The sequence below is a fragment of the Dasypus novemcinctus genome, chromosome 20, assembly GCF_030445035.2.
Source record: "Dasypus novemcinctus isolate mDasNov1 chromosome 20, mDasNov1.1.hap2, whole genome shotgun sequence".
Lineage (NCBI taxonomy): Eukaryota > Metazoa > Chordata > Mammalia > Cingulata > Dasypodidae > Dasypus > Dasypus novemcinctus.
The window spans coordinates 37,421,724-37,447,790 of record NC_080692.1 but is presented as its reverse complement, the minus strand read 5'-3'; the positions used below and the strand labels follow the sequence as shown (position 1 = coordinate 37,447,790).

The 26,067-nt window shown below is 37.5% G+C and overlaps 1 protein-coding gene across 19 annotated transcripts in view; it reads left to right on the top strand.

The window, feature by feature from the left end:
- The window catches only part of EPS8 (EGFR pathway substrate 8, signaling adaptor), a 182,101-nt gene extending 161,722 nt beyond the window's left edge, over positions 1 to 20,379 (top strand). For all 19 annotated transcript variants that reach the window (XM_071210186.1, XM_071210187.1, XM_071210192.1 and 16 more), the window contains 4 exons: positions 8,588 to 8,810; positions 15,809 to 15,989; positions 17,274 to 17,403; positions 19,137 to 20,379. In XM_071210186.1, coding sequence (XP_071066287.1) covers positions 8,588 to 8,810; positions 15,809 to 15,989; positions 17,274 to 17,403; positions 19,137 to 19,250 — 648 coding nt within the window. In that variant the 3' untranslated portion in view covers positions 19,251 to 20,379. The remainder of the gene's footprint in view (positions 1 to 8,587; positions 8,811 to 15,808; positions 15,990 to 17,273; positions 17,404 to 19,136) is intronic.
- Positions 20,380 to 26,067: the final 5,688 nt, after the last annotated feature.

Sequence of the window (26,067 nt, the reverse complement as noted above, 5' to 3'; positions counted from 1 at the left end):
TTTCAGTGACCCTGGCCATCTCATTCACCCTAAAATCTGAATTCACTTCCTGTTAAACTTATGGGACTTTTGACTCTTTGACAGGATACCTAGAGACACGATGAATGTGGTCTCCAATGTATAGACTCTATGTCTGGGGTGGCTTCTTTCCCCAAGAAGAAGTCTTAATTTTCAGAGTCTTAAGCAAAAGATCCCATTTGACTCTGTAATAATGTCACAAACTTGAGTAGAAGCTACATAGAGTGTTCAATGAAATAGTTCATTTTCATACCAGGTCTAGGCTTAATAAAATACAGACTGTCCAGCTCTAGAATTGTGGCCAAACTCCTGCTGCCATACCATTCATAAAGTACTCTGGCTCTGAACATTTAAGCCTAGTACACACCCTGAACTTTTCCAGAGGGATTTTTGGCCTCTTCAGAATCCAAGGATCAAACAGATGTTTAAAATAAAAAATTAATGTGTGGTTTATATGTCTTCATAACTTAAAGTGATAGCAATGGAAATTCTCTTTGCCGTGCTTATGCTTTGGCTTGCTGATCTGCATATATATATATTTTATGTATTTGTTTTATGTTTGTCATTTGTCATTAGCTGTTAATGCCAAAGAAGGAGTTTGAGTTATTCAAGGTATGGTCTACTCCATTTCCCACAGATTTTTGAAGTGAATTTTTTAACTTAGATTTTGATATCTTTTTCTTTCCTAAGTTCCTACTTCTCTGATTTTGAGATATGGTTACCTGACATAATACATTTCTGTTTCCATGTGCTTTCCCATAGAGGTTTTCCCTTAAACAGTGATAGAGTGTACACTTGAAATGTGTGCCTTAAACAGTGATAAAATATATACCATTTGAACTATATGGACTGTTTATAATATTGACTCATGATAAACTATAGGAGGCACTGTTCATAAAGGCTATATGACTAGTTGCTTCATGTTAGCAGAAACCAAGAGTTTATATTTTAGGTATCAAAAACAATTATCTAAAAATAATAAATAAAATAAAAACAGTTATCCAAGTTTGTTTTTATTTGTGATAAATGTGATAAAATAAGACACTTAAAATGTGTCAATCATTTAAATTCTAAATCCCTCCCCTCCACCCTTCAGCTGAGATTCGCTAAGGAATTTAACCTCTTACCTTTTCCTGTTTACTGTTCAGTCTTCTCTTTTTCTGCAGTTCTGATTCCTGGTTTGAGCCTTAAGTTGAGTTTTCTGTTTGACAGATTGTTTCTGTCTAAAAAAAGATTAAAACAGATCAGAGTTAGGGTGAGTACTTTTGGAGAACATAAATTCTATTACTCCTTTATTTAACAGAGCGATATCTTAATACTTTTGTCAACTTTGGCACAACCAAGAAATTTTTTAAGTGCTCACAAGTTTCAGGAGTTTGTTTTGCTACTTTGTGTAAATAGAAACTTGTGGTCCTTTTGGGGATTGCCTGTTATGACTGTTTCCTTTTAATCTTTTCAACACTATCTGACTGTCCTCTGAACATTTCTGGCTGCGTCTACGAATGTAGTATTGCATGTAGAAATGTGTGTAGAAACTTTGTGTGTGCTCCTTTGTGTGTGTGTGTGTGTGTGTGTTTAGGTTGAGGGCCGTACTTTTAAAAGGTATTAAAAATAATCTGCTTTTTTAACACCTGAAAATTTTGGACTGAGCCCAACAAAACCACCAAGATCTTGTAAAATTTTAATAGGCAAGCTCAATCATCTGCTATCTGCTATCTGGCATTATCTAAAAGGATTCCTATTCTCAAGGTATTTATGACATAATTTAATAGAGTAAGATAGAAAGAAAAAGTATTCTTGGAAATGTATGCCAATAATTTTTCTTTCTCTAGAATGGATAAGGGGCAACCTACAGCTCATTTCAGAATGACAAAGAGGATGCAGCCATATATATATAGTTTCTGGTGGTCCTAGTATCCTAACATTATTGGATTATAAACTCCACTGGATTATAAACATATCCAAAGCAATCCTGTGTCTTACATGTCTTTGCTTTCATTCATTCCACAAGTATTTATTGAGTCCCAGCATCCCGCTTGATAAAAGGAGCCAATAGAAAGCCATGAAAGCCTGCTGTGCAGAAGCACATCTCCAAGCCCCCTGCTGCGGCCCTCTCTGCCCTCGTGCTCCCTTCGTTGGCCCGTGGGCCTCCTTTCCTCAGACCTGGCCCCTACGCTCTTCCCCAGTCTCTTCATCTGATGCTGTTAAAACTTTGAGGAAATGTAAAGAAGCTTCTTCTAGCAACAGTGTTTTAGATCTCTGTAATGTGCTGCAGGAAGACCTAAGGATGCATGGCTTCCACTACCTTCATGTTCATGCATGGCAGTGATGTTGCAAGACAGAATATGCCGGGGACCAGCGCTCATGCCATGTGCCAGGCATTGCTTAAGCCCTGCACAAACCCTGATCTGTTGAGTTCCCACAACTACCTTAAGAAGTAGGTGTCTTTTACAGTGAGGAGGCTGAGACACAGGGAATTGCCCAGTTTCGAAGCCATGTGAACCAGCACTTCGCTCTTCTGGGGAAGGGTGCTGAGAAAAGGTTGCCATCTCTTTCCATGTAATCATATAATTTTTCACTGTGTGAATGCTACCAGTGACAGACAACCCTTTCTTTTCTTTTTTTTTTTTTAAAGATTTATTAATTAATTTATTTTATTTCTCTCCCCTTCCCCTCACCCCCGCCCCAGTTGTCTGTTCTCTGTGTCTGTCTGCTGCGTGTTCTTCTTTGTTCGCTTCCATTGTTGTCAGCGGTACCGAAATCTGTGTTTCTTTCTGTTGCGTCATCATGTTGTGTCAGCTCTCCGTGTGTACGGTGCCATTCCTGGGCAGGCTGCACTTTCTTTTGCATTGGGCGGCTCTCCTTATGGGGCGCACTCCTTGCGCGTGGGGCTCCCCTACACGGGGACACCCCTGCGTGGCGCGGCACTCCTTGCGCGCATCAGCACTGCTCATGGGCCAGCTCCACATGGATCAAGGAGGCCCGGGGTTGAACTGCAGACCTCCCAGGTGGTAGGCGGACGCCCTAACCACTGGACCAAGTCTGCTTCCCGACAACCTTTTCTTAACAGTTTTACCATGCATTGTACAGTGAGAGTTAATCTGATCAATCCAAAAGAACAATCTGGAATTGGATTTCTGTCTTACTTATCCTTTCCTTGAATTTCATCAACACTTTCAGTCTTTTAATCATTTTGGAAAATAACCCAAATTATATAATTCACTTAGAAAGTAGACATTTTTGTGATTGGTGGAAATAGGGGAATTTGATTGTAACATTTTAAAATGTCTCTAGGTATTCTTAAAATTCACACAGTTGTGACTTTTACTTTTTACCCTCCTATTTCCTGTGAATAGGAAGTACATAGAAATAATGGCAGCTCTTGGTGGAGAGCACAAGGGCAGCCCTTACCTGTCACTGTTCACACAGTTCTATTTTTGCTGTAGAGTCCTCTGTCATGGCAGGGATGCTCATACCTGGCACCAGCAGAGAAGAAGTGTTGAATTGCCACCTGACAGACACCCTTGAGAGCCCAGGCTCTTCAACATCCTCACATTCTGACATTTTTAATAGCTCTGTAAAAGCAGCCATTTCCACTCAATGTGTTTCCCCCATGGACCCAACAAAGTTTTAAAAATAAATGTATGATGCAGGGAGGGAGGTAATAAAGAATTTAAGAAAATTATGAAAATAAAATAGAATGAAACCACAGGGAAAGGGAAGTAAATGCTTATGAGAGATTATGGAGAAATGAAGATAAATGCCATCTTTTGATTTTATATATATATATATATATATATGTATGTTCAGCATCTGAGGGCTTTCTTTATAGCATTTTAGCTGGGCAACAGATGGACATCCAGGATGCTTTCTTTCCCTCCTGGAATCTGCTTGCCACATAAAGTTTCCTAATATTTCTTTTGATTCATCCCCTGAGTGTTAGCACTGTGACTGTTTGCCTGCTAGAATTGGTCTATTTGCCCAAAGAGATCCTCAAGCTCTATGGCAAGGGCAGAAATGACTCTCTCTCCCCAGCTATTATCTCTAATTTACCCAGAGGCCTGATTAAAGTAGTCTTTCATCTATTATTAATCAGTAAATCTATGCACTTATTTTTATAGGTATTCTTTCTGACATGGTTTGTGTGTGGAAAAACTACAGGGTTGAGAATAACTTTTTTTTTTTTTTAACTAGAACAAAATGTAATTATGTACAGAGAGACTAACTTCTGACTACCAAGATGCAAATACTTAAATCATGAACGTGTGGCCCTGTGAGTTCAATAGAAAGTCTCCTGCTTTCTCTGTTTCCTAGCAAGAGACATTGTGATATTTTAGGAGAAGCCCCAATCTAGTATTGGTAGATGCGGGCTCCAGACCTGATTCTGTCACTAACCAGCTCTGTGACTTTAAGGAAAGCATTTTATTTTCCTGTGCCCAGTTTGATCAACTATGAAATGGGAGTAAGGTTACATGGTTTCCACAATCGTCTAGATATAAAATTTGGTTATTCTCTACATTCTAAATAGTCCTAAATTAAAAGTGGAAGTATTTCCTGTAGGTGACTACTAAACCACTAGCCCTACTAATTTCAGCCCCATTTTATGAATGCTCTGTTTTTCAAGTTCAGTCCACACATTCAGGTACTGTTGGACAGAAGGTGACTATTTTACAAAAGATGACATTTCGTTTAATTCAAGCTAACTTCCTGATAATATTCAATTCTCTGAAATTGGTATTATAAATTAGTCTTAGAAGACTCTGCTTATCTCTTGATTAGAGGCCTGTTTTAGACAAGAATGGCTACCTTTTATTCTGCCTCATGTGTTGACATTTTCTCAGATATTTCTTGGGAAAACTTGAATAATACCCACTCGAAAATATGCTTCATACACATGTAAAAAGTAAATTTATATAGTGTTACCATATACACATGTGTGTAATTCTAAAATACTCTGTTTAGGCTGCAGACATACTAAAATCAGTGATGAATATTTTCTTTGTAAAACCAATTTTTCAACAAAAATTAGTCTTATATTTTAATGCACTCTAAAAGATGAATTTATATTTTACTATTTAAAGACAGAATACTCTAATACATAAGTAGTACTGAAATACTGTACAGTGTTTATACTGTGTTCCATGTGTTTAGTTTCCCATGACTAATAAGAGTAATGGAAGTTAATTATATATTTACAAATTACTTTAGTGGTTGAATTTACTGTCAAAAACTGATTTGCTCACATTTTCTGATATTTGACATGAATTTTAATTGATATTACTTTAGTTCCATCTCCTGTGTTAATTTTCTCATTTGATATGATTTACTCCATTTTCCTAATAGCAGTTACTTGGCGAGCTGTCAGAGGTAACCCTCATTCGTTCCCTCATGGCAATTCTTTTTAATATAATATTTTGGATTCAATCTCTGGACTTAATACTCTCCAAATGTTCCAGCTGTGCCTCGTTTTCACTGCAGAATTCCAGAGAGACCAAATTTAGAGAAGAAATGTGTAATTCAGAGTAGGTTAAATTTTAACAGTTCAATTTTAATGACTTTTCTGGGCTTGCTTGCATAATTTCCCCTCCGAAGTAGTATCTTGCTCATATCTGGAGCGTATCTTTCAAAAACTTTCTTTTAATCCTTGAGAATTGCAACTCAGCGTTTTACTTGCTAAGGAAAAGTGACTCTTCAGACTTAAATATCAATGGGAAAGTAAGTCTGACATCTTCCAGAAAAAGAGAGAAAAACAAAGGAGAGCATTTGTTTTAACCAGATCTTTAAGTACATTTGTGGGGGTAACAGGCAAGAGCTAGGACGTGACGGTTATGGTGCAAATGTGGGTCTGCCCTAAGATGACCACTCGCCCAGTGACTGCAGGTGTCTTGGGAGGTGGGGCTGTCAGTGCTAAAACCAGGAAAGCCCCGGCAAGCTGGTACAAATGGTTTAGATTTCCTTTTCTGGAATGGGAGCTTCCAAACACTTGATACAGGAAAAGGAAGTTGAGGCTGCAATTCTGCTCTCCAAGACGTTCCATAAATTGTCAGTATGTTGGGGTCACCAGTTCCAGATCTCCAACCAAGAAGAGCACAGATGCACAACTAGAGAAGGGAAGAGCAGTGGGTGGAACAGGCAGGGAAGATGGGAAGGGACCTAAGAGGCCCTGCGATTCTGTTTCCTCCACCCCAAGAAGGGCAGTAAACCCGTTTCTTCTGGAAAGCTGCCTTGGTGGCCATTTCAAAACAGGAAGGAAATGGTGGTACTTATTCAAGGAAGGCAGTTTTTCCCCTTCACTTCAAGGGTTGAAGTTTAGGTGGGAGGAGAGGATCAAGAAAAGGGGAAAATATGCAAATAAATAGAATTTTTGGCCCAACTAATGAAAAATTTTTGTTTTTTCTTTACGTTAATCAATTATAGGTGTATATATATGTGTATATGTATATACGTATATTTAAGAACTGTTATTTATTAGATCATATTGGTAAAGTCGCATTATGCAGCAATGACAGATAAGTGAAATGAGGTGCAGAACATTTGGTGAGCCTATCTTCAGCCTTAATTGTGTCAGAAACACACAGTGTATTCAGTTTTTCACAGTATTGTTTGATGGCTAGCAAAAGACTAGCTGTTCTTGTTTTCCTGAAAGCAGAAAATGTGAATCATATCATGGAATGTGGAGCTCATGGCATTTTTTTGCTTGTTTGAGCTTTGAAAATAATAAATTAAACTCTGACATTTCTGAAATTCTAGTGTGGGAATTCACTAATCTCTTCTGAAATCATGTGCAAAGGATATTCTTGTCACAGGAGCATTGCACATACATTAAGAGATGACTTTGGTGTGTGCAAAGCCTTACATTTTTGTGATGCTTGCTGTATTTTGATGGTTTTAAATACTTTATTGGCCCAAATATAGGAAGATTGTTTCGTGAAGTATGATGATAATGACAACAGTAATGATATATTCTAAAATATAATATATCCTAATATATTATTGAATCTATTAGAAATGTTTCTGGGCCTTAAATCCCGAGGAGTTAGCAACCTTTTTTTTTATCCCATCAAACTCCATGGCTTGCTCTGTGACTCTTACCCTCACTTTCTCCCTCCCTGCATCTTACCCACTCCCAAAACATTTAGCAGCATTGTAAACACCTGTCTGTTCCCCTTCCACCCTTGTATGATATCCTTCCTCAGCTTTCCCACCCCGCTGGTCAGTGACTGGTAGCTTTTAAAGAGACAGCAGAAGAAAGCGAAGGCACCTTCCCACGCACATTTCCACAGGCGTACATCATTTGCTGTGATGAAGGTTGATGGGTGTTTTTCAAATAATGATTATATTAAGAGTGGTGTGTGGCGGGGGTATGTGTGTATTTTTATGCATTTGATCTGTGGAAATTGGGAAGGACTCTCTTAAAATCAATATAACCTTATATTTGGGCCAATTTAGAACTTAAAAGTAAATAGTGTTAAAACCAAAGGTTCAGATTCTCAAAGGCTTTCTTTGCATTTTGTATGCTAATCCTAAATTATAGAATAATTAAGATTGTGCCAGTACAGTATCAAAATTTTACCTCAGTTACAATTCATTGCTCTTTATCTTTGCTTTTACAAAGAAAATGTGCCCTTTGAGAATTTGGAGCCTATTACAGTACAATTACCTATTAGTTGAAATATTTTGTTTAGATTTAAAATTTCAACTATTGTGTGTATTAATAAGGAATACATGCAAATAATGTTTTATAATAGCCTAACAATCATGATTTAAAAGTGACTGAAAACCATTTTATATTTTATCAGGCCCATCTTTTTAAATAAAAATCTCCACTTGACCTGTTTTCTAATATTTTTGTGACGGTGTCATAAGCATTTATTAAAAGACCATACCATTACTCTCACCAACATCCACCCCAAAGCATTCCATTTTAACAAGGAAAATTTCTAATTTTAGTAAGTATTATGCTGATGGCAGAAAGAGCCATGACCTGAAAAATGCTTATAATGAAATTTTAGAACTTGTTTATTTAAAAGCATAGTCACTTTATCTACTAGAATATTGCCCTTCTTCTGAACAAATTACTTAGAAACAGCAGAACTAAACATCTTTAAATATGGCATACATTTAAAAATGAGAAGTAAGTGATGTTTTATGATATTGATATTTAGACTTTTAGTTGAATTAGAAATTTCTATTAGTGGATATTGTAATAATCAATATACTTTTGACCTATTCTGGTCTTGTGTGATTCCACATCCAAATCTTGTTTTCTTGACATTTATTTCTAGTACTAATACTACTATTTGCTATTGATGTGTCCTTGTGATTAAGTTATATTTTGATTTTGAGCAAGGATATAGACTATTTAAAATATGATTTTTAATAGTCATTATATTATATAGGATTTGTGAGGAATCATACACATATAGCACACATCACACAAACATTTGCTCTGGGTTAGCAAGTGAATTCACAAATAAATAGCTATCAATGTCCTGTCAAAGTATAATTTGTTTTCCTAGCCTAGGTTTATATTTTTAAAATTTCAAATTACTTTTTCATCTTTTTTTAGAAACAAAGGCTGGAATATGGTCCAAATCCAACTGATACTCCCTCTGCTCCATCGCCTCCTCCAACACCAGCCCCCGTTCCTGTACCTCTTCCTCCTTCTGCCCCAGCACTTATCCCTGTGTCAAAGGTACCAGCAAATATAACCCGTCAGAACAGCAGCTCCAGCGACAGTGGCGGCAGCGTTGTGCGAGATGGCCAGAGACACAAACAGCTTCCTGTGGACCGTAAGTTTCTCAAGGAAGCAAAAAATATATACAGCTTGCTCTGTGAATTAAAAGCACTAATAAATAAAATGTTCACTATTGTTCCTACTGGTCTTAAGTATTATTAAATAAAAATAATACTTTGTACTTGCATGACAGTTCATAGGTTGTGAAGATTTTCACTTAGCCTTTCCTCTCCTAAGTGCTTCTAAGAGATGGGAAATTCTCTCTACTCTCTGATGTGTGTATTTCTCCCCAAAGTTCTATATATTTTGGTGGCTAAGGGCAGATGCTAGGGCCTGACATACTTAAGTTTGTATAGTGAAACATCACTTATTGCCTATGCAGCCATAAAAACTTAATCCTCTCTATACTTTAATATCTAAAAAATGGGGAGATATTGGGCTCTACATCATAGAATAATTATGAGGATTTCATGAGAAATGATTATAAAACATGTAGATCAGTGGTTCTCAACATGGGGTGATTTGTTTACCCCCACCCCAAGAGCACACTTAGCAGTTTCTGGAAACATATTTTGATTATTGCAACTGGGGGGATATTACTCATATCTAATAGATCGAGGCCAGGGATGTTTCACAATCTCCTAAAATGTGCATGATAGCCACACAAAGCCCTGATTTAGACCAATGTGACACATTATAAGCAGTCATAAATGACTGCTGCCATCATCATCAATATCATCCTCCTCTTTCTGCTCCTCTTCCCCTTATTTACTCTTCTCATATTTATGTACAGTCACACTAGCTTAATATAATCACCTGCCAGGAGCAGGTATTCTCAAATATGCCCTTAAAATTCAAATTCCATATGATTTAGACTTCAGCTTCGTATTTTTCATAAATTTAAATCTGATTTTTCATATGAATGGTTTCTATGAAAATCAGATTTAAATAAAAAAGAAAAGACACTGTGGCCAACTTCAGATTATCCTTGTTAGTATTAGGTTAATACTGTCCTTATTAGTATAGCAGTGTAGCTAATTTGAAAACTGAAGGTAACGCCAAGATAATTTGCATTTTGTTTTACCTTGTAGTCTAGAGATTGTCTGTTTAGTTGAATCTTCAAATTATAGTTTTGAATTTTAAGCATATAAAATTACTTTGCTTTAACTATACTTGATACATAAAAATCTTAGGAACACTGACTCAAGCTATTTCCTCAATATGTTAAAAGTATTTAAAGGTTGTGTACATGTACATGTGTATACATATTTATAAATGCACATATAGTACATACCTACACAGAAAGAGGGCTGCGTGTGTGTTTATGGTATTTATATGTGTGTGTATATATATGGTATTTGGCCTCTTCTGGGGTTCAGGTTCTGGTTCTTTTTTCCATGTATAAACATACTTTTACTGTAGATGATCAAACCATTTCTATTTCCTATCATTGGAAAAGGAATGCCACCTAAACTTTTCTTCATATCATACTCATCTCTGATATCTAAATACATATATTGAATTATTAACTTTATAGTTGAAATTGGTTGCTTGATATTCAAGTTGAAAACCAAATTATTGACTTTTTCGCCCCCATTCTCACCTTGCTGTTTTCTCATCTCAGTAAATCATATCTCCATCTATTCAGTTGTGGTTATTCCTAATAAATTTTAAAAATTTAAAAAGAAGACTGTGCTAAAACCATTACTATCTAACAGTTGTAGAAGTTCTGGTTAAATGCAATAAGCCCAAGCCTGCTTTTCTTCATTACTTTCTCTCCCAAGGTATAGCAAATTTAAATACCTTCTTGTCTCTATCTTTGCCTTACCAGAAAATTGAAGGAAAAATGAAGTTTTGGAAAAGCGAATAGTTCCTTCTACACAGCAGAATCACTGCTGTGTGTTTATGTGAGCAAATACAATAAAATAGAATGTGCTACTGAATTTTAAAATGTGGATTTCTAAAAGATTTTTTATTTTTTTGAAGACAGTGAAAACATAATTGAAAAACTGGGACCATTCTATAAATATTTTTATTGATTTCCCTAAGGAAATTTTTTCTCTTAGAAATGACCATTCCTTTCTTCATTCTTACCACAAGTTTATAACATTTCCCTCCTTTGATACGTCAGCACAATAATCTTTGACACTGTGGCACTCATTTTCCAGGCCTAGGATCAGAGTTCATGAGCATTCAGTCTCCATTTGGAACAGTCTGTGGGTTGGGACAGTTTGTTCTTTGTCCCACTCTAAGAAACTAAGAATAACCTAATGGGAAAGAAGCATAGTTAGAATACTTCTAAGATAGAGAATTCTCCTGATAATTGTGACTCATCATTTTCAAGTTTGTTTTTTTCATAAGTGAAAGGATAACATTTAATATATAAAATATAAACAGCTCTACCAAAATTTAAAATGTTCTTGTTTCTTTCAAATAATAAAATCTTGCATTTACTTATTAAGATATTGCCAAGTATAGTTTGACATCAAGTAAATGTATTTCCTATTATAAAACGTGTTTTCTTGATAGCTTTTTCTTGAGTAATTTTTGGGGGAAATAGTTTTTCTGAAAAATATGGGGCTTTTCAATAGTCTTTTAGAACCAGACAAACATGTTTAAGTGTGTTTTTCTTGATAGCCAAAGTTCTCTTAAAATATGCCTACCATGCCTAAACTTCTGATCAAAATAAAATGTAAGCAATTAGAAAGGGAATACTTACTGACAATAGCCATGGACAAGGAAGAAGGCCAATGTGGCTATTTTATTTTATTTTTTAATATACTTTTTTATTTTTCAGAGAATCTTTAGATTACATAAACATTACACAAAAAACATAGGGGGTTCCAATATGCCCCACTCCCTAGCCCTCCCACATTTTCCCACATCAACAACATCCTTCATTAGTGTGATACATTTGCCACAATTGATGAACACATCTTGGAGCATTGCCACTAAGCAATGATTATAGTTTACATTGTAATTTACACTCTCTCCCACACATTTTTGCAAGTTATTAGAAGGTATACAGTGGCCTGTGTCTGTCATTGTAGTGCCATTCAGGATAATTGCCAAGTCCCAAAAATGCCCTCAAATTTTTATACCTATTTTTCCCTCTCCATCCCTGCAAAACCTCCAGTCGCCACTGCCTCCACATCCATGATAAAGTTCTTCCATTGCTAGGATCACAACAAGTCTATAGTAGAACAACCATAAGTCTACTCTAGTCCACTGTCCATTCCCCAATCCTGAAGATTCTGTGATGGTGATGCCCACTCCACCTCTAATTGAGAGGGGGCTTAGATCTCATTGGGTAGATGGATGGGACTTTCTTGCTTGCAGTTATGGACTCTCTCTGTTCCTTGAGATGGTTATGGTCAGTCATCATCTCCTTGTTAGTTGTCCTGGGTGAATCCAATGAACTAGAGAGTAGGTGTTGCAAGTCTCTTGAGATTCAGGGCCCGACTGGCACATGGAAAGCCCACAGATTTAAGTCTCTTGGACATAACCTATCAACTCTAGTACTATCTATAGGTTCAAATAGGGGGGCAGCAGAGCCATAACATGGCTATTTAAATCAAAGTAAGCAGCAAGAGTTAGAACCCTTTTGCTGAATTGTAACTGTGCCTTGCCTCAAAGTAGCAGTTTGGAGCCATTGTGTCATACTAGCTATGCAGCTTGGTTTCTCTCAAGATTCAAAAATGTTCCCCTTTTATACCTTTTGAAGTTAGCAATGCTTTGTTTTAAATTTCTTCCATTTCCTTTGCAATATTAGGCCTTTTTTTTGAGTTTAATCTTTTGTAATCAAAAGCATTATTTTAGAAAGAAGTGTAAAGTTAGTGTGGTGAGTTGTTTTCTAGAACGTTGAAAATGAAACCAAAACCTAGGAGCACATTCCATTTCTCGGAAGAAGACTGTGCTGTGAACTGATGATGATCATTGCAGTGGCTGCTTAGTAGATAAAAAAAGAAACCTTTTAATTTGGGTGGTATTTTTTATTCCTTTGAGAGCACTCGTTCTGTATGGTAGTGAAATGTTGTGATTTAAGAGTTGACTAATTAAATGCTTTTGGTGTATTAAATGTATCAATCAATAGTTTCTCTTGGTATTTCTCCCTCCCTTCTTTCCTCCTTTCCTTCCTTCATCAAATTTTTCTTGAAAAGGTTTCCTGTATATACGGGCCTTAAAAATATTAGACTAAAATACCTATGTTATTTCACACTTTCACTTACTTCCCAGGGGCACCAAACACTTTCTAAAACACTCTCTCTGGAAAAAAAAAAAAAAGTTATAGAAAATGTATCACAAAAACTGCCTCAGGGACCAGGTCACTACCACTTGCCAAGTTTATTATTCAATTAGATTAATATATCGGTTCTTTTTTCTTAATCCTTGAAAGTGATAGGCAAACAATGTAATGTATCTATGTATAAATGTATATATATTTTTAGACACACACATAAAAACAGTATTTCCCCTGCCTATACTTTCTTAGTTATTTTTCTGATAAAAGTATATTCATACATGCCTCTTTCCCATGAAGCAGAACGTGGGTAGGGGAGAGAGCTGTGGTATGACTTTGGCTATAAAACAGCCCCAGGCAGAAAGTCAGAAGACCTGGTTCTAAGGAAATTCTGCTTCTGATTAACAATGTAAACTTCAACAGATTCTCTTCTCTTGGCCTCCATTTTCTTATCTGGTTAATTAAGGCATTTGGACATGATGCTTTTCAAGGTCTCTGTCAGTATCAGGGTCAGTGGAATGCCTCATTCATTTATGCAACAAGTATTTAATGAATTTCTACAATATTTTCCCCCTGCACTTATATTCTGATGAAGGGAGACAAATAAATAAACAATTAAATTGAGGGAGAATTTTAGAAGGTGTTAGGTACTTGGGAGAATTATAAAGCCATGGGGATCAGGAGTGATGTTGGGGAGGGGGTTAAATTTTAAATAGGCCAGGGGAAATCTAAAGGAGAGGAGGAGAGAGCCATGGGGATATATGAGGAAAACATTCTAGGCAAAAGAGAGTGGAGTGACCCTTACATATAAAAAGCCCCAAGGAAACCACAGTGGTTTTGTGTAGAGGATCTGGGAGGAGAATAGTGGAGTTGCTAGCAGAGGTGGTCATGTCGGGCCTTTTACTGAGTGATTTGGATAACGTGGATAATGTGGAGGCATCTTGAACAGATGCATTTCAGAATCTTACACTTTAAATTGTAAAGACTTAACACTTTAAAAGCATCATTTACCTGCTGTATTGAAAAGAGAATGAAGAATAAGAGGTGGGGTGGTAGAGAAGGGAAAGGAGAAATTCATAAGCTGGTAGCTCAGACAAAGATGGTGATTGAAAAAGTGGAGTGAAATGGTTGGATTTTGTATATAATTTAGTGATAGTACCAGTAGGGTTTGCTGATGGATTGGATGTAGTATGGGACAAAGGAGAATCAAGTATACGTCTGAAGTGTTTTGCCAGAGGAACCAGAAGGATAGAATTACCATTAATTGAGTTGAGAAATCTAGCATGAAGCAGGCTTTGGAAAGAAGATCAGGGGTTCAGGTTCAGCTATATTTGAGACACCTCATAGATATCTCAATGAATCTATCAGGTAGATATTGGTATAGATGGGTTTAGGGTTCTGAGGAGCAACTGGACTGGAGAAAGAATTTTGGTGACCATCAGCTTTTAAGTGGTCTTTAAAACCATGAGGCTCGGAACTGTGATCTTTAGAGTGAGGGTGGATAGGGAAAAGGTCCAAGGACTGTACCGTGGAGCACTTCAATGTTACTTGGTTGAGAAGATTCAGAAAAGCATACTGAAAAGGTGGGGCCAATGAAACAGGAGGAAAACTAGAAACTTATCCTGGATGACAAGAAAAGAAAACATTTCAAGGTGGAATCACGTGCTACAAATGTTGGTGATAGGTTTAATTAAATAATTGAAATTTAGCAAAGTGTAGTGAATGGATAGGGGCAAAGCCTAATTGCAGTGAATTTTAGAGAATATAGGAAAATGGGAATTGGTTTCAGCTAGTACAGACAACTTTTCATGGAGCTAGCTAAAAGGGGAGCAGAGAAATGAGGCAGTAACTGGAAGGGAACATGAAGCCAAAAAAGGGCCTCTTTAAAGATGTAGGAAGTATAGTAAAATAATAGCATGTATGCATGCTGATCCAACGATTCTGTAATGTAGGAAAATTAGAGGAGAAATTGCTGTGACTTGACTAGGCGGACATGGGTCTAGTGTAAACATGTGAGTTGGCTTTAGGCATGTGGAAATTAAGGCAGAGGGAATGGGTAAAAGTACTGGCAGGTAAAGGGATTTATGGATATTCTTCTAAGTTCTTTGTTGTATTCAGAAATTAGGAAGTAAGATCATCAGCTCAGAATGAGAACTAGGGAATTGGTATTGGAGGTTTGTGGAGAAAGATATTAAATACTAGTCTAGGATAGGTGGGGAATTATCCTGGCAGGGTTCCCAGCTTTGACACTATCCACATTGGGGGCAGGATCACTCTTGGTCGGGTGCCATCCTGAGCATTGTAGGATATTAGTGCATCGCAAGTCTCTATCACTACATGACAGTAGCACCCCCCAGCCCAGTTGTGACAACCAGAAATGTCTCTAGTCATTGCCAGATGTCCCCTGCAGTCAGAACTGCCCCCAGTTGAGACTCACTGGTCTAAGGAACTGAACTATGAATTGTCAAGGAGCATTAAAAGCCCAGTTGATGTTCATGATCATGAATTTAACATGAGATCATTCAATGTGGTTGTGTTATATTCAGCTGCACAGGTGCAGGCACAGAATAGGCAGAAAGTAGATTTGACCAGGGCTGGGATTCTGCCAACTGAATACAATGAAGAGAGAAGAAAATAGCCAGAGAGTGATTTGAATAATTGATCGTGGAATTTATACTAGGTGAGGATGAAAGTGACAGAGATGGTAGGGCCAGTTGGTTGTTAAGTACTATTAAGATCAAAGGATTATTGGGATTGGGACAGTAACTTTTCAAAAAGAAGACTTTTCTAGAACTGGCTCTGTTGCTGTCTAGGAAGGAAATCTCAGATGGAGGAAGTACAGGATGAGCTCATCCACAGACTCACCATTGGGCGGAGTGCCGCTCAGAAGAAGTTCCATGTGCCACGGCAGAACGTGCCAGTTGTCAATATCACTTACGACTCCACGCCAGAGGATGTGAAGACATGGTTACAGTCAAAAGGATTCAACCCTGTGTAAGTCTCTCTGGGAACACTTTATAATTTTATGTGTAAAACAAGCAGTGTTTCCATTTTGGTTACTAAGATGTCATAATTGACTCCTTAAAAATATAAGTGCCAAGATTATGTTTGCCCCATACTCAGGAAATGATTATAGCTGACAGTTCGCTAAAAAGAGTTGGAAAAAGCAGAAAAATTGTCATTTGATGGCTAGTTGGGGCTATGTGCCCCTCATAGTCCTTTTTATTTTTTCCCTCTCCCCTTCACCCCCCCACCCTGGTTGTCTGTTCTCTGTGTCTATTTGCTGCGTTGTCTTCTTTGTCCGCTTCGGTTGTTCTTCAGCGGCACAGGAATGTGTTTCTTTTTGTTGCGTCATCTTGTTGTGTCAGCTCTCCGTGTGTGCGGCACCATTCCTGGGCAGGCTGAACTCTCTTTCGCGCTGGACGGCTTTTTTTATGGGTTGCACTCCTTGCGCATGGGGTTCTCCTATGCGGGGGACACACCTGCATGGCAGGGCACTCCTTGCGTGCATCAGCACTGCGCATGGGCCAGCTCCACACGGGTCAAGGAGGCCCGGGGTTTGAACCGCGGACCTCCCATGTGGTAGACGGATGCCCTAACCACTGGGCCAAGTCCGCCACCTCCTCATAGTCTTTTAAGCACACTGTCAGCAGCTTTGAGGCTGGTGGCTTGCTTTCTTCCTTATCAGATTGCATAGGGTAGGACTCTAGTTTTAGCTGGACTCCCCAGTCCTTGTAAAACAGATAGCAAAATCTTTCCTTCTCTTGCAGGAAATTGTGTCTCAGGCAAATTAAAAGTAGATAACTTTATCTCTTGTAGATTATAATTTTTTCCTACACTCAACCCATCATTAAAGGTTCTGTTATTTGTAATCTAAGAATTTGCAAACATTTTATGCACATCTGGTACAATGAGCTATTTGAATAATACGTATTCAAGGGACCTTGACTATTATAAACTCACTTATGTGGCATGTTTGAAAAATGAAATAAACTGCCATCAAATTGCCTGGTTATGTGAAAGCTGTACATTCCATCTATGAAACATTCAACTTCAAGGAATTGGTACTAAGCAATAATGATACTAAATTCAGTTTGTTCCTTCAGGGTCACCATCATGAGCTTCTCTTGTTACTGTCCTGAATACCATGTAATGAGTTCCAGTTTATGGAATGCTTAAAAAGAGAGGTTACTAGCAGGACCGGAACAATTTTTCTCTTTTATTTTTTTCTAAGCAATATTTTTAATGATTTATTTCTCTTTTCCTTTTTTTCCCCAGGACTGTCAATAGTCTTGGAGTACTAAATGGTGCACAACTCTTCTCTCTCAATAAAGATGAACTGCGGACAGTCTGCCCTGAAGGGGCCAGAGTCTTTAGCCAAATCACTGTTCAAAAAGCTGCCCTAGAGGTATGACTTGTCACCCTGAGCCGGCGTTTTTCTGTATCAGTTAAGAGCATGGACTGCAAATTGAAATCCCTGGAAACAAGTACTTATGGCCATGTTGGTCATTTCCCTCTCTTACAGAGCTGATTAAATTTGACTCAGCTTTGTAATTTGTCACTGGAGACCATTAATGGCCATTTGAAGGGAGATTGTTGTAAATGCTCATGTAATATGAAGCTTGAGCCTATTCTTTTGGCCATTTAATGAAAAGCTTCATGTATACATTTAATATGCATTAAATACTTCCATAAGATTTTAGTTTCGACACAATAGTAGACATTTATTCTGTGTGAGAGTCACACTCTTCCTGCCTTTTAATAGTTCAGAGATTCTAGTATGTTACAGGTTAAGAGGACTTAAACACCTGGCTCTGTGTCTTAGGCCGGATTATACATCTAAATAATCATGGGGAAATTATTAATAGGGACCATAGAAAATCCTGAAGAGTAATTAATTTAATCGTAGTTGTCTGTATGAGAGCAGGAAAGTAAATGTTTTCTAGATTGGACATATTTAAGCTTACAATTTCCTGCTCTACTTAAAACAAGCTATGTAAGGAGAACAGTTTCCAACTGTTATATCTCACAGCTCTTAATAGTGTTTATGAAAATTATCATTGGACTCAAAAGGCTAAAGTCTTTGGAGTAAAATTGATACATAATTATCTCTAACAGATGTATTATATACATTCAACAGTTAAATAGCTCAGAGTAAAATAGCTTCATGCATACAACCCTGTACTATTCTCAATCAGGAGAAATGACATTTCCCTTGGATATTTTTCTGACATTGATCTTGGGAGTTACATCTTAAGGTTTGATATGATTGCTTTCCATATGTTGAGTATGAGCAAGGATTATATATTTTCTAAAGGACTTTTGTTACCATTATGCATTCTAATTTTGTTGAGAGCATTAAAGTTCTTCATTAAATAGGATATAATAGAAAGTTCCATAGTCCACAAATTTGCAGATTCCTTCATTCCAGAACTGCCTGTCATTGCCACTTGCCCTTGGCATCCCCTTCCTCAGGTCTCTTGCTGCCTCTGGATGGCAATTGAGCCTGAGACTTCCTCCCTGAGCTTTCCCATGGTCTGCAGCAACCTTCCACCTCACCCTTCTCTCTGATCTAGCTTCATCTTATAAAATACTCCCTGTGTTGCCAGAGACTTCTGTTGATGAAAGCAGAATTAGGAGGGTGCTCAGGGATTCTAGGTAGAGCTGGCAAAGGAGAAAAACCAGTATGCTATCAGAGGGTCAGAACTGGATACAGGGAAACCTGGCATATTTAGAGCCCAGTCTTTGACTCTGATTTAGAACCCTCTAAAGGCAAATGAGTACCTTGCTTGAGCCAGAGGATTCTTCGATAATTTACCTTCTTACTGTGCTTGTCTTACTCACATTCTTTCTTCCCCGGAATCCATAGCATTCCCTATGCATTACTGATTTATCTTTATCTCATTCAAGCAGAAGGCATAGGGGAATGAGTTGCTGTAAGACATTTTAGAAATGAAAAAAATGCATTTGATATGTTAGTGTGGTCCAGAAGTGTCACTTATTTGAAGGGCAGCCTTCAGTTTTCCTGAAGAGGTAGCAGCAGAACAACACAAAAAACTTTGACCCTGAGCCATTTTGTTACATGACCTGAAGCCTAAACAAGCCAGGAACCTTCTCACCTGGACCCTGTTTATTTTTCAGGATAACAGTGGCAGCTCTGAGTTGCAAGAAATTATGCGAAGACGACAGGAAAAAATCAGTGCTGCTGCGAGTGATTCAGGAGTGGAATCTTTTGATGAGGGAAGCAGTCACTAATTTGTTTGTTTAAAATCTCCATTATTCTTGGCATTATTCCAACATGCTTTGTTTTAAGAAGCCATGAAGGGAATGTCAGATTCTTATTTCTTGGTACATTTATCACCATAAAGAAACAATGCAAACCTGAGTAAGCAGAGGACTTGCTTCTTAACCCATTGTTTTTATTAAAAATGAAAAATTTTAAACTCAATTGTTTAAACGTGGGAAATATTTTGACTACTTTACTAAGATGAGGTTTCCCTTATGAGATTAATTATTCCCTACATGTCACAGTGTTTGAACAGGCATTTCTTGACAGAGATGAATTTGTTCATTGCAACTAAACAAAGATATTGCCCATGATTTAAAATCTGAACAATTTCTCCTGTCACTAGGATGTCTGTCATTCAGGGTGTAGTTGGCCTTAGGCTAACCTCTCCTTACTCAGGCCTCTTCTCTGATGTGTTCAATGATAAAATATTTAGATTTATTTAAAGTTCTTAATGCCAACAGTTTAAAGAAATTAAAACATTTGAATGAACTGTAAAGTACAACAAGGCCTTGGACATGCAAATATAAACCTATAGAGCATTCCCAGGACGTTTTATTTGTCATGGCTTTGTTGATCGTAATTCTTGTATAGCTTGTACTATGATTTAGTTTATATTCTGCTTATTATGTACACTATGTTCTTATATATGAGAAAGCACAAATGAAAAATAGGTCACATATACTCAAAATCTGTCAGTGGAAGTAGCCTGTGTTGATGTGCATTACAGTATTTGCTTAATGAAGGCCTCAGTTTTGAATATTGATTTAAACAGGAAATTGGGGCCATTTTATGTGTTTCTCTGTGTCAAGTTTTTCTGGTAATAAGCAGCACTTAATTTGCATATATCTTAATCCTGTGAAAGATTCTAGATAGAGAAAAGAAAGATACCTAACCTTCAACAAATGTTATTTTTGGAAACACGATTTTTGTCATTAAATGTTATATTATTTCACATATATATAACAGATGTTATGTAAGAATGTTGTATATTTTAACATAAATCCATTTAGAGATATTATCTAGATTCATTATCATAGTGCCTTTTTCACAAGTCAGCTGGACAGTCTGCAATAAACAGTATTTGCTATATGTTAATAAGTGATTTCTGTGTCATTGGCCAAAAAGATCTTTGCTTTGCAGAGTGGGAATGAGAGTGGGGAGGAATGGTAAAAACAGAGGTCCACTTTTTTTGTTACTAACTAGGTTTCCATCATTTCTTGAGTTGGTAGTAACACTCCCTTCAGTGGCTGCTTTTCTGTCTGCTTGTCTTATTTCATCATCTTTTTCTTCTACTGTATAGTCACAGTTGGTCACAGTACTGAAAACTTGTGATTACTTCAGTGTTTCCATGGCAATGTATTATCATATGACAGCAGTTACTCTGTAAATTGTATTTGTATAGATGAGGGCCTTAAGAACCTAGAGCTAATTAACTTTCCCAAAGTCTTGAATGGGAGTCTTTTCTCTTCCATCTCTCAGACTCTTTGTAGCACTGCCCCTCAGACAAAATGAAGCAAAGGTGAGAAAGAAACAGAATTTTTTAATATCTTTTCCATTTCATAAGCACTCACACATTTATTATTGAAAATCTTTGAAAATGTAGGGATACAACAAAGAAAATAAGAGAAAAATGGCAAAATACCCCATGTATAATATCAGTGTCTCTGATATTAAAAGAAGTATTGTGATGTATAAGTATGCCTTTATAACATAAAATACTGAAGGTAAGTATCACAGAGGTAGTTAATTGCAGGAAGCATTTACCACCATTAGGCTTATGTGGTCAATGAGGAGAGAAGAGTTGTGATTAATAAAATCTAGAAGCTTGAAGAAGAGGTCCTGCAGAGTTGATTGAGACATCTGAGGAGTTTGGTACCAGTTTCTTTTTGGTTTGGAGGAAGGACCCCACATAGCTGGTAAGAAGGGGACATCTAAAAAGGGGGCACAGCTTAACCTGTGCTGTTGCCTCAAAAATGCAAAAAAAAAAAAAAAAAAAAATTAGAGATTGAGAAAAGAGTTCAGGAAATCCATAGAGCTGGGACTCAGATGTCTGAGAACAGGCTGGCCAGCTAGTGCTCGAACCTCTGAGTGGTATGAGGAGGCTGGTTCTGGGTGTGTGGGAGAAATCATACTCACTGGTAGCTGGAACCAGCTGTTGGTACTGGGAGTAAATTGCTGCTTAATAGAGTAAGGAACCATTATTTGGATGATGTTGACAGGAGCATGAAGTAAAACAGGAGGGAGCCAGTCCCTTGTTCCCTGTCTGGCTAGCTAGCCTCCCTGTAGTAACCTCTGGGAAGACCCTATCAGGTAGCCACTTGGCAAAGCCCCAAATCACAAAGTTGAAAATGAAGGCGTAGACCTGAAGCTGAAAGACAATAACTTGATAACCAGTCCATTGTATCTTTTGGTTATTTATCTATTCTCAGTCTTCTCTACATCCTTAAATTCTATACAACAAAAATAATTTTATGTTTTTACCTAATAAGATGCAATCATCCTTCTGATACTTAAACAGAGTATTTAATATAGTGAATTGAATATGAAGAATTAAAGACAACACTGAGATGTCACAGAGATAGTAATAATAGGAAGCAGTTCCCATATCAAGGGCTGTGGGAACGAAGGGAAGAATGTGGGACCAAGAGCATTTGCCTGGAAGAAGCACCCTAGAAAGCTTAGCCACGGACCCTTGAAGAAGAGACATGGTCTGATGCTGGTGCTGGTGCTGGTGCCTGGAGCTGAGACACAGGCTCCATAAGACAGTTTGGCCAGTGGATGCTGGTATCTATTAGAGGGTGTAGTGCTGTTGATGGTGAAAATATAGGGGGGAAAACCAGAAACTGAACCACCTACTGTTGCTGAAATCAGCTGTTACTGCCAGAGTGAAGATCTGTTCTCTCTTCACTGGTTTTAAGCCACTTGATTATGGCATGTCTTTGTGTAGTTTTCTTCTTGTTTCTTATTCTTGGTGTTCATCGAGCTTCTTGGAACTGATGATAATTTTTGTTAAACTTGGAAAAAACGTAGCCATTATTCAAATATTTTTTCTGTCCCTCCTGCCATCTCTTTGCTTTGGACTCCAATTTCATGTACATTAGGTCATTTGAAATTTTCCCAAGCTTACTAATGCGCTATTAATTTTTGCCCAGTCTTTTTTCTCTGTTTCACTTTGGGTGGTTTTTATTGCTATCTTCAAGCTCACTAATCTTTTCTTCTGCAATGCCTAATCTCCTTTTAGTCCATTCCAGTGTATTTTCATCTCTGACATTACAGTTTTCATCTCTAAAAGTTTGATTTGGTTTTTTATGTCTGCTATGTCTCTACTTACCTTACTCAATATTTCCTCAACTTAGTCATTTGTAATACAGTTAAAATATCTGTCTTAATATCCTTCATTATTAATTCTGTCATCTTCACAACTTCAGGGTTTTGATTTTTTTCTTCATTATGAGTCTTTTTTTTCTTATTTACTTGTATGCCTGGTAATTTTTAATTCAATGCCAGACATAGTGAATATTCCCTTTTTGACGCTGGATATCTTTGTATTCCTATAAATATTATTGAGCCTTATTTTGGGATTCTGTTAAGTAACTTGAGTTTGATCCTTTCTGATCTTGCTTTTAAGCATTGTTAGGTGGAACCAGAAGAGCATTTACACTAGGACTATTTTATCTCATTTCTGAGATGAAATCCATCTGAGTATTCAACCTATTCTTCCATGTTTTTCATTGTGCTGGTGCAAAGAGGAACTCTTCCTCATCCTGTGTGAACCTGAGGATTGTTCCCTCAAATCCTTTCAGCTGGTTCTTTCCTCATCCTTTGGCAGTTTTCTTATGCACAAGTACTGGTAATTACTCAGCTGAAGACTCTATGAGGACTTGTGCAGATCTTGGAAGCACTCTCTTTGTGACGTTTTCTCCTCTCCAGTACTCTGTTCTGTGAACTCTCGCACCCTTGGCCGCCTCAGACTATAAACTTGTCTCTGTAACTCAGGGAGTCAGCTGGGCTCTGCGTGGGTTCTCCCTGCCTGTCCTGCAGCTTGGAAACAATCTCCAGGCAAAAATCTGGATCACTTACAGGGCCCTTTTCATTTGTTTTCCATCTTTCAGTGATCACTGTCATTCATTGCCTGGCATCCAATATTTTAAAACCATTCTTTCATATGCTTTATTTGGTTTCAGGCTGCAGGGAAAATCTAGCCTCTCTGACTCCATCTTGGCCAAGAGCGGAAGTCTAGTCTAACCCTTTTCAAAACATATCTTCACTTTGTATAGAATTCTGGGTTGCCACTTGTTTTTTTGTTTGTTTTGTTTTATTTAGCTCTTTAAACCTCCCATTCCACTGATTTTGGCCACAGTTGTTTCTGATGCTAAGTCAGCCAATATTCATATTTTTCTCCCCACCCTGGCTGCTTTCAAGATTTTTTTTGTATCTTTCATTTTCAGCAGTTTGATTATAAAGTTGCTGCATGTGGTTTTCTTGGTATTTATCCTATTTGGGTTCAGTGATCTTCTGGCTTTCTAAGTCAATATTTCCCATTTTTGGAAGCTAATACTCCTTCCAGTATTTTTTTTCCTCCTCATTTCTCCCTCTTTTCCTCTTCTCAGCTTCCTATTACATTATGTTAGACCTCTTGATATCATCCCAAAGGCTCTGAAATGCTATTAAAGTTATTTAAAAATATTTTTTTCTCTATTCCTCATATTGGGAAGTTTCTGTTGATCTGGAAGTTCATCAGCCTTTCGTTCAGTGATCTTCTCTTAGCTTACTATTAAGACACTCCAGAGAATTTTTAATTTGTTATAGTATCTTATCAGTTTAAAAAGTTCCATTTGTTTTTTTTTTTATATAGCTTCCATTTCTCTGCTTAGACTTTCACTCATTGAAATCCTAATTTTCTTTAATTCTTAGAACATAGTTTCTTTTAACACCCAAAGGCTATGTTATAATCTGTTACAACCCAACTCCTGAAGGGCATGAGTTGGTGAGGTCACAAGACCAAAGAACATTCAGTCATGCATAAGCTTTATTGGGACTTAAGGACAGGAGAGAATCTCTGATGGTGGCAAATCAGAGAATGAAGATAGTGTTTTGTAAAGAGATGAGAAATTGAGGGGTGATATGTAAGGGGTTTCAGAACAAGGACATTCCATAGGATATGAGAATAGAGTTCCTGCTAGGGTCACATGAAGTGTACACATGGGGTCTGGCAATGTTTTCACTACATAGGAAGGACATTTACTGCTTTGTGAAGATTACAGTTTATGATAACACCTACACATTCTCTCCCCTCCATGGAGGGTTGTTGACCTTTAACTTATGTATAGGTCACACCGGCGTCTACGTGCTGAGGACCCGGGGGGGGAAGGGCGCGCATGGGTCCCCATACAATCTACCTATGAAATACAACTTTCGGGTCCTCTCAGGCTCAGTTTCTATTGATTGATTTTTATTTTTATGATGGGTCCTATTTTCCTGTTTCTTTGTATGTGCAGTAATTTTTTATTGTATATTGGCCATTGTAGATGGAAGTCTGGGTTATGTTTTAGATACTCTAGATTATGTTACCTTCTTCTGAAAAACGTTTATGGCAGTTCAATACTGGGTGATCACTTTGAGCTTGTTTGGCTTGGGTTTTTTAATTAGAGAAGTTGTGAACTTACAAAACAATCATCCATAAATGTGCAGAATCACATACAACACCCCTATAGCAACACCTTATTGTTATGGAACATTTTTTACAAATGTGACAAAACATCATCAGACTATTACCACTAACTATGGTCTATGGCGTATTTTTTGTTTATTTTTCCATACCCTCCTAATTATTAACACAGACCCTGATGCAAGAATATTACAATATTTCTGTTAATTATAGTCCATTGGTTACATTAATTGTATTTTTCCCATGCTTCTCCATATTCTTACCACCTTGTAATAGTGATATAAATGTGTTCTAGTTCATAGAAGAACATCTTTGTATTTGTACTATTAACCACAATCTTCACCCACCTCTGGGTTCTCTGTGTTTTTCAGACCCTAGATTATTTTCTAGCTTTCTTTCAATTGGCATTTACATTTGTAGACTACTCCTTTCAGTGTTTGGCCTGATTTTATGCTTTGATCGAATAGATGATGAAAACTCCAAGGCATTTTCCAAGATCTTCTAACTTTGTGGGATTCAATCTAAAAACTCCCTCTTCTCTGCCAATCTTATCAGGGCTTATTGTAGGCTTTGTACCTTTGAAAAGTAGTTTCTATTCCATTGTCAGATCCTTACTTCTAAGACATGCCTTTTTGTGTGTGTTTCAGGTGAATTCACAGTATATTTTGGACCTCAGCTAGATGCCCAAGGTGTTAATAGGTGTTAAATAGGTCTCTTCACTTTTGCTGGGTTGGACCTCTCGTGTTCCCCGGTACGCTCAACCTCTACTGCCTCTATTCCCTTCTCAACCTTGTAGCAGCAACTGTCTGATAAGCCTTGTGTGATTTTTGCCCTATATCAAGGATTCATGGTGAGCTCACAGATTTCTGCAACCGCTCTGCACAAATCACTCTACTGTGCTTCCCTTCCTCAAAAAGTCCAGCCATTTCTGGTGCCCTGAACTCTGACCATTGCCTCTTCAGGTCAGCAAAACCAACTTGCTCTGCTTGGATCTTGACTCATTTCCCTGAGTTGGGAAATTGTCCCCAGGCAGAGAGCTGGTAACTTTTCCTTATCCCAAATACTGTGGTGTTGCACTCCTCATTGAAGGCTAAATTTTCTCTCTCCTTCCCCTT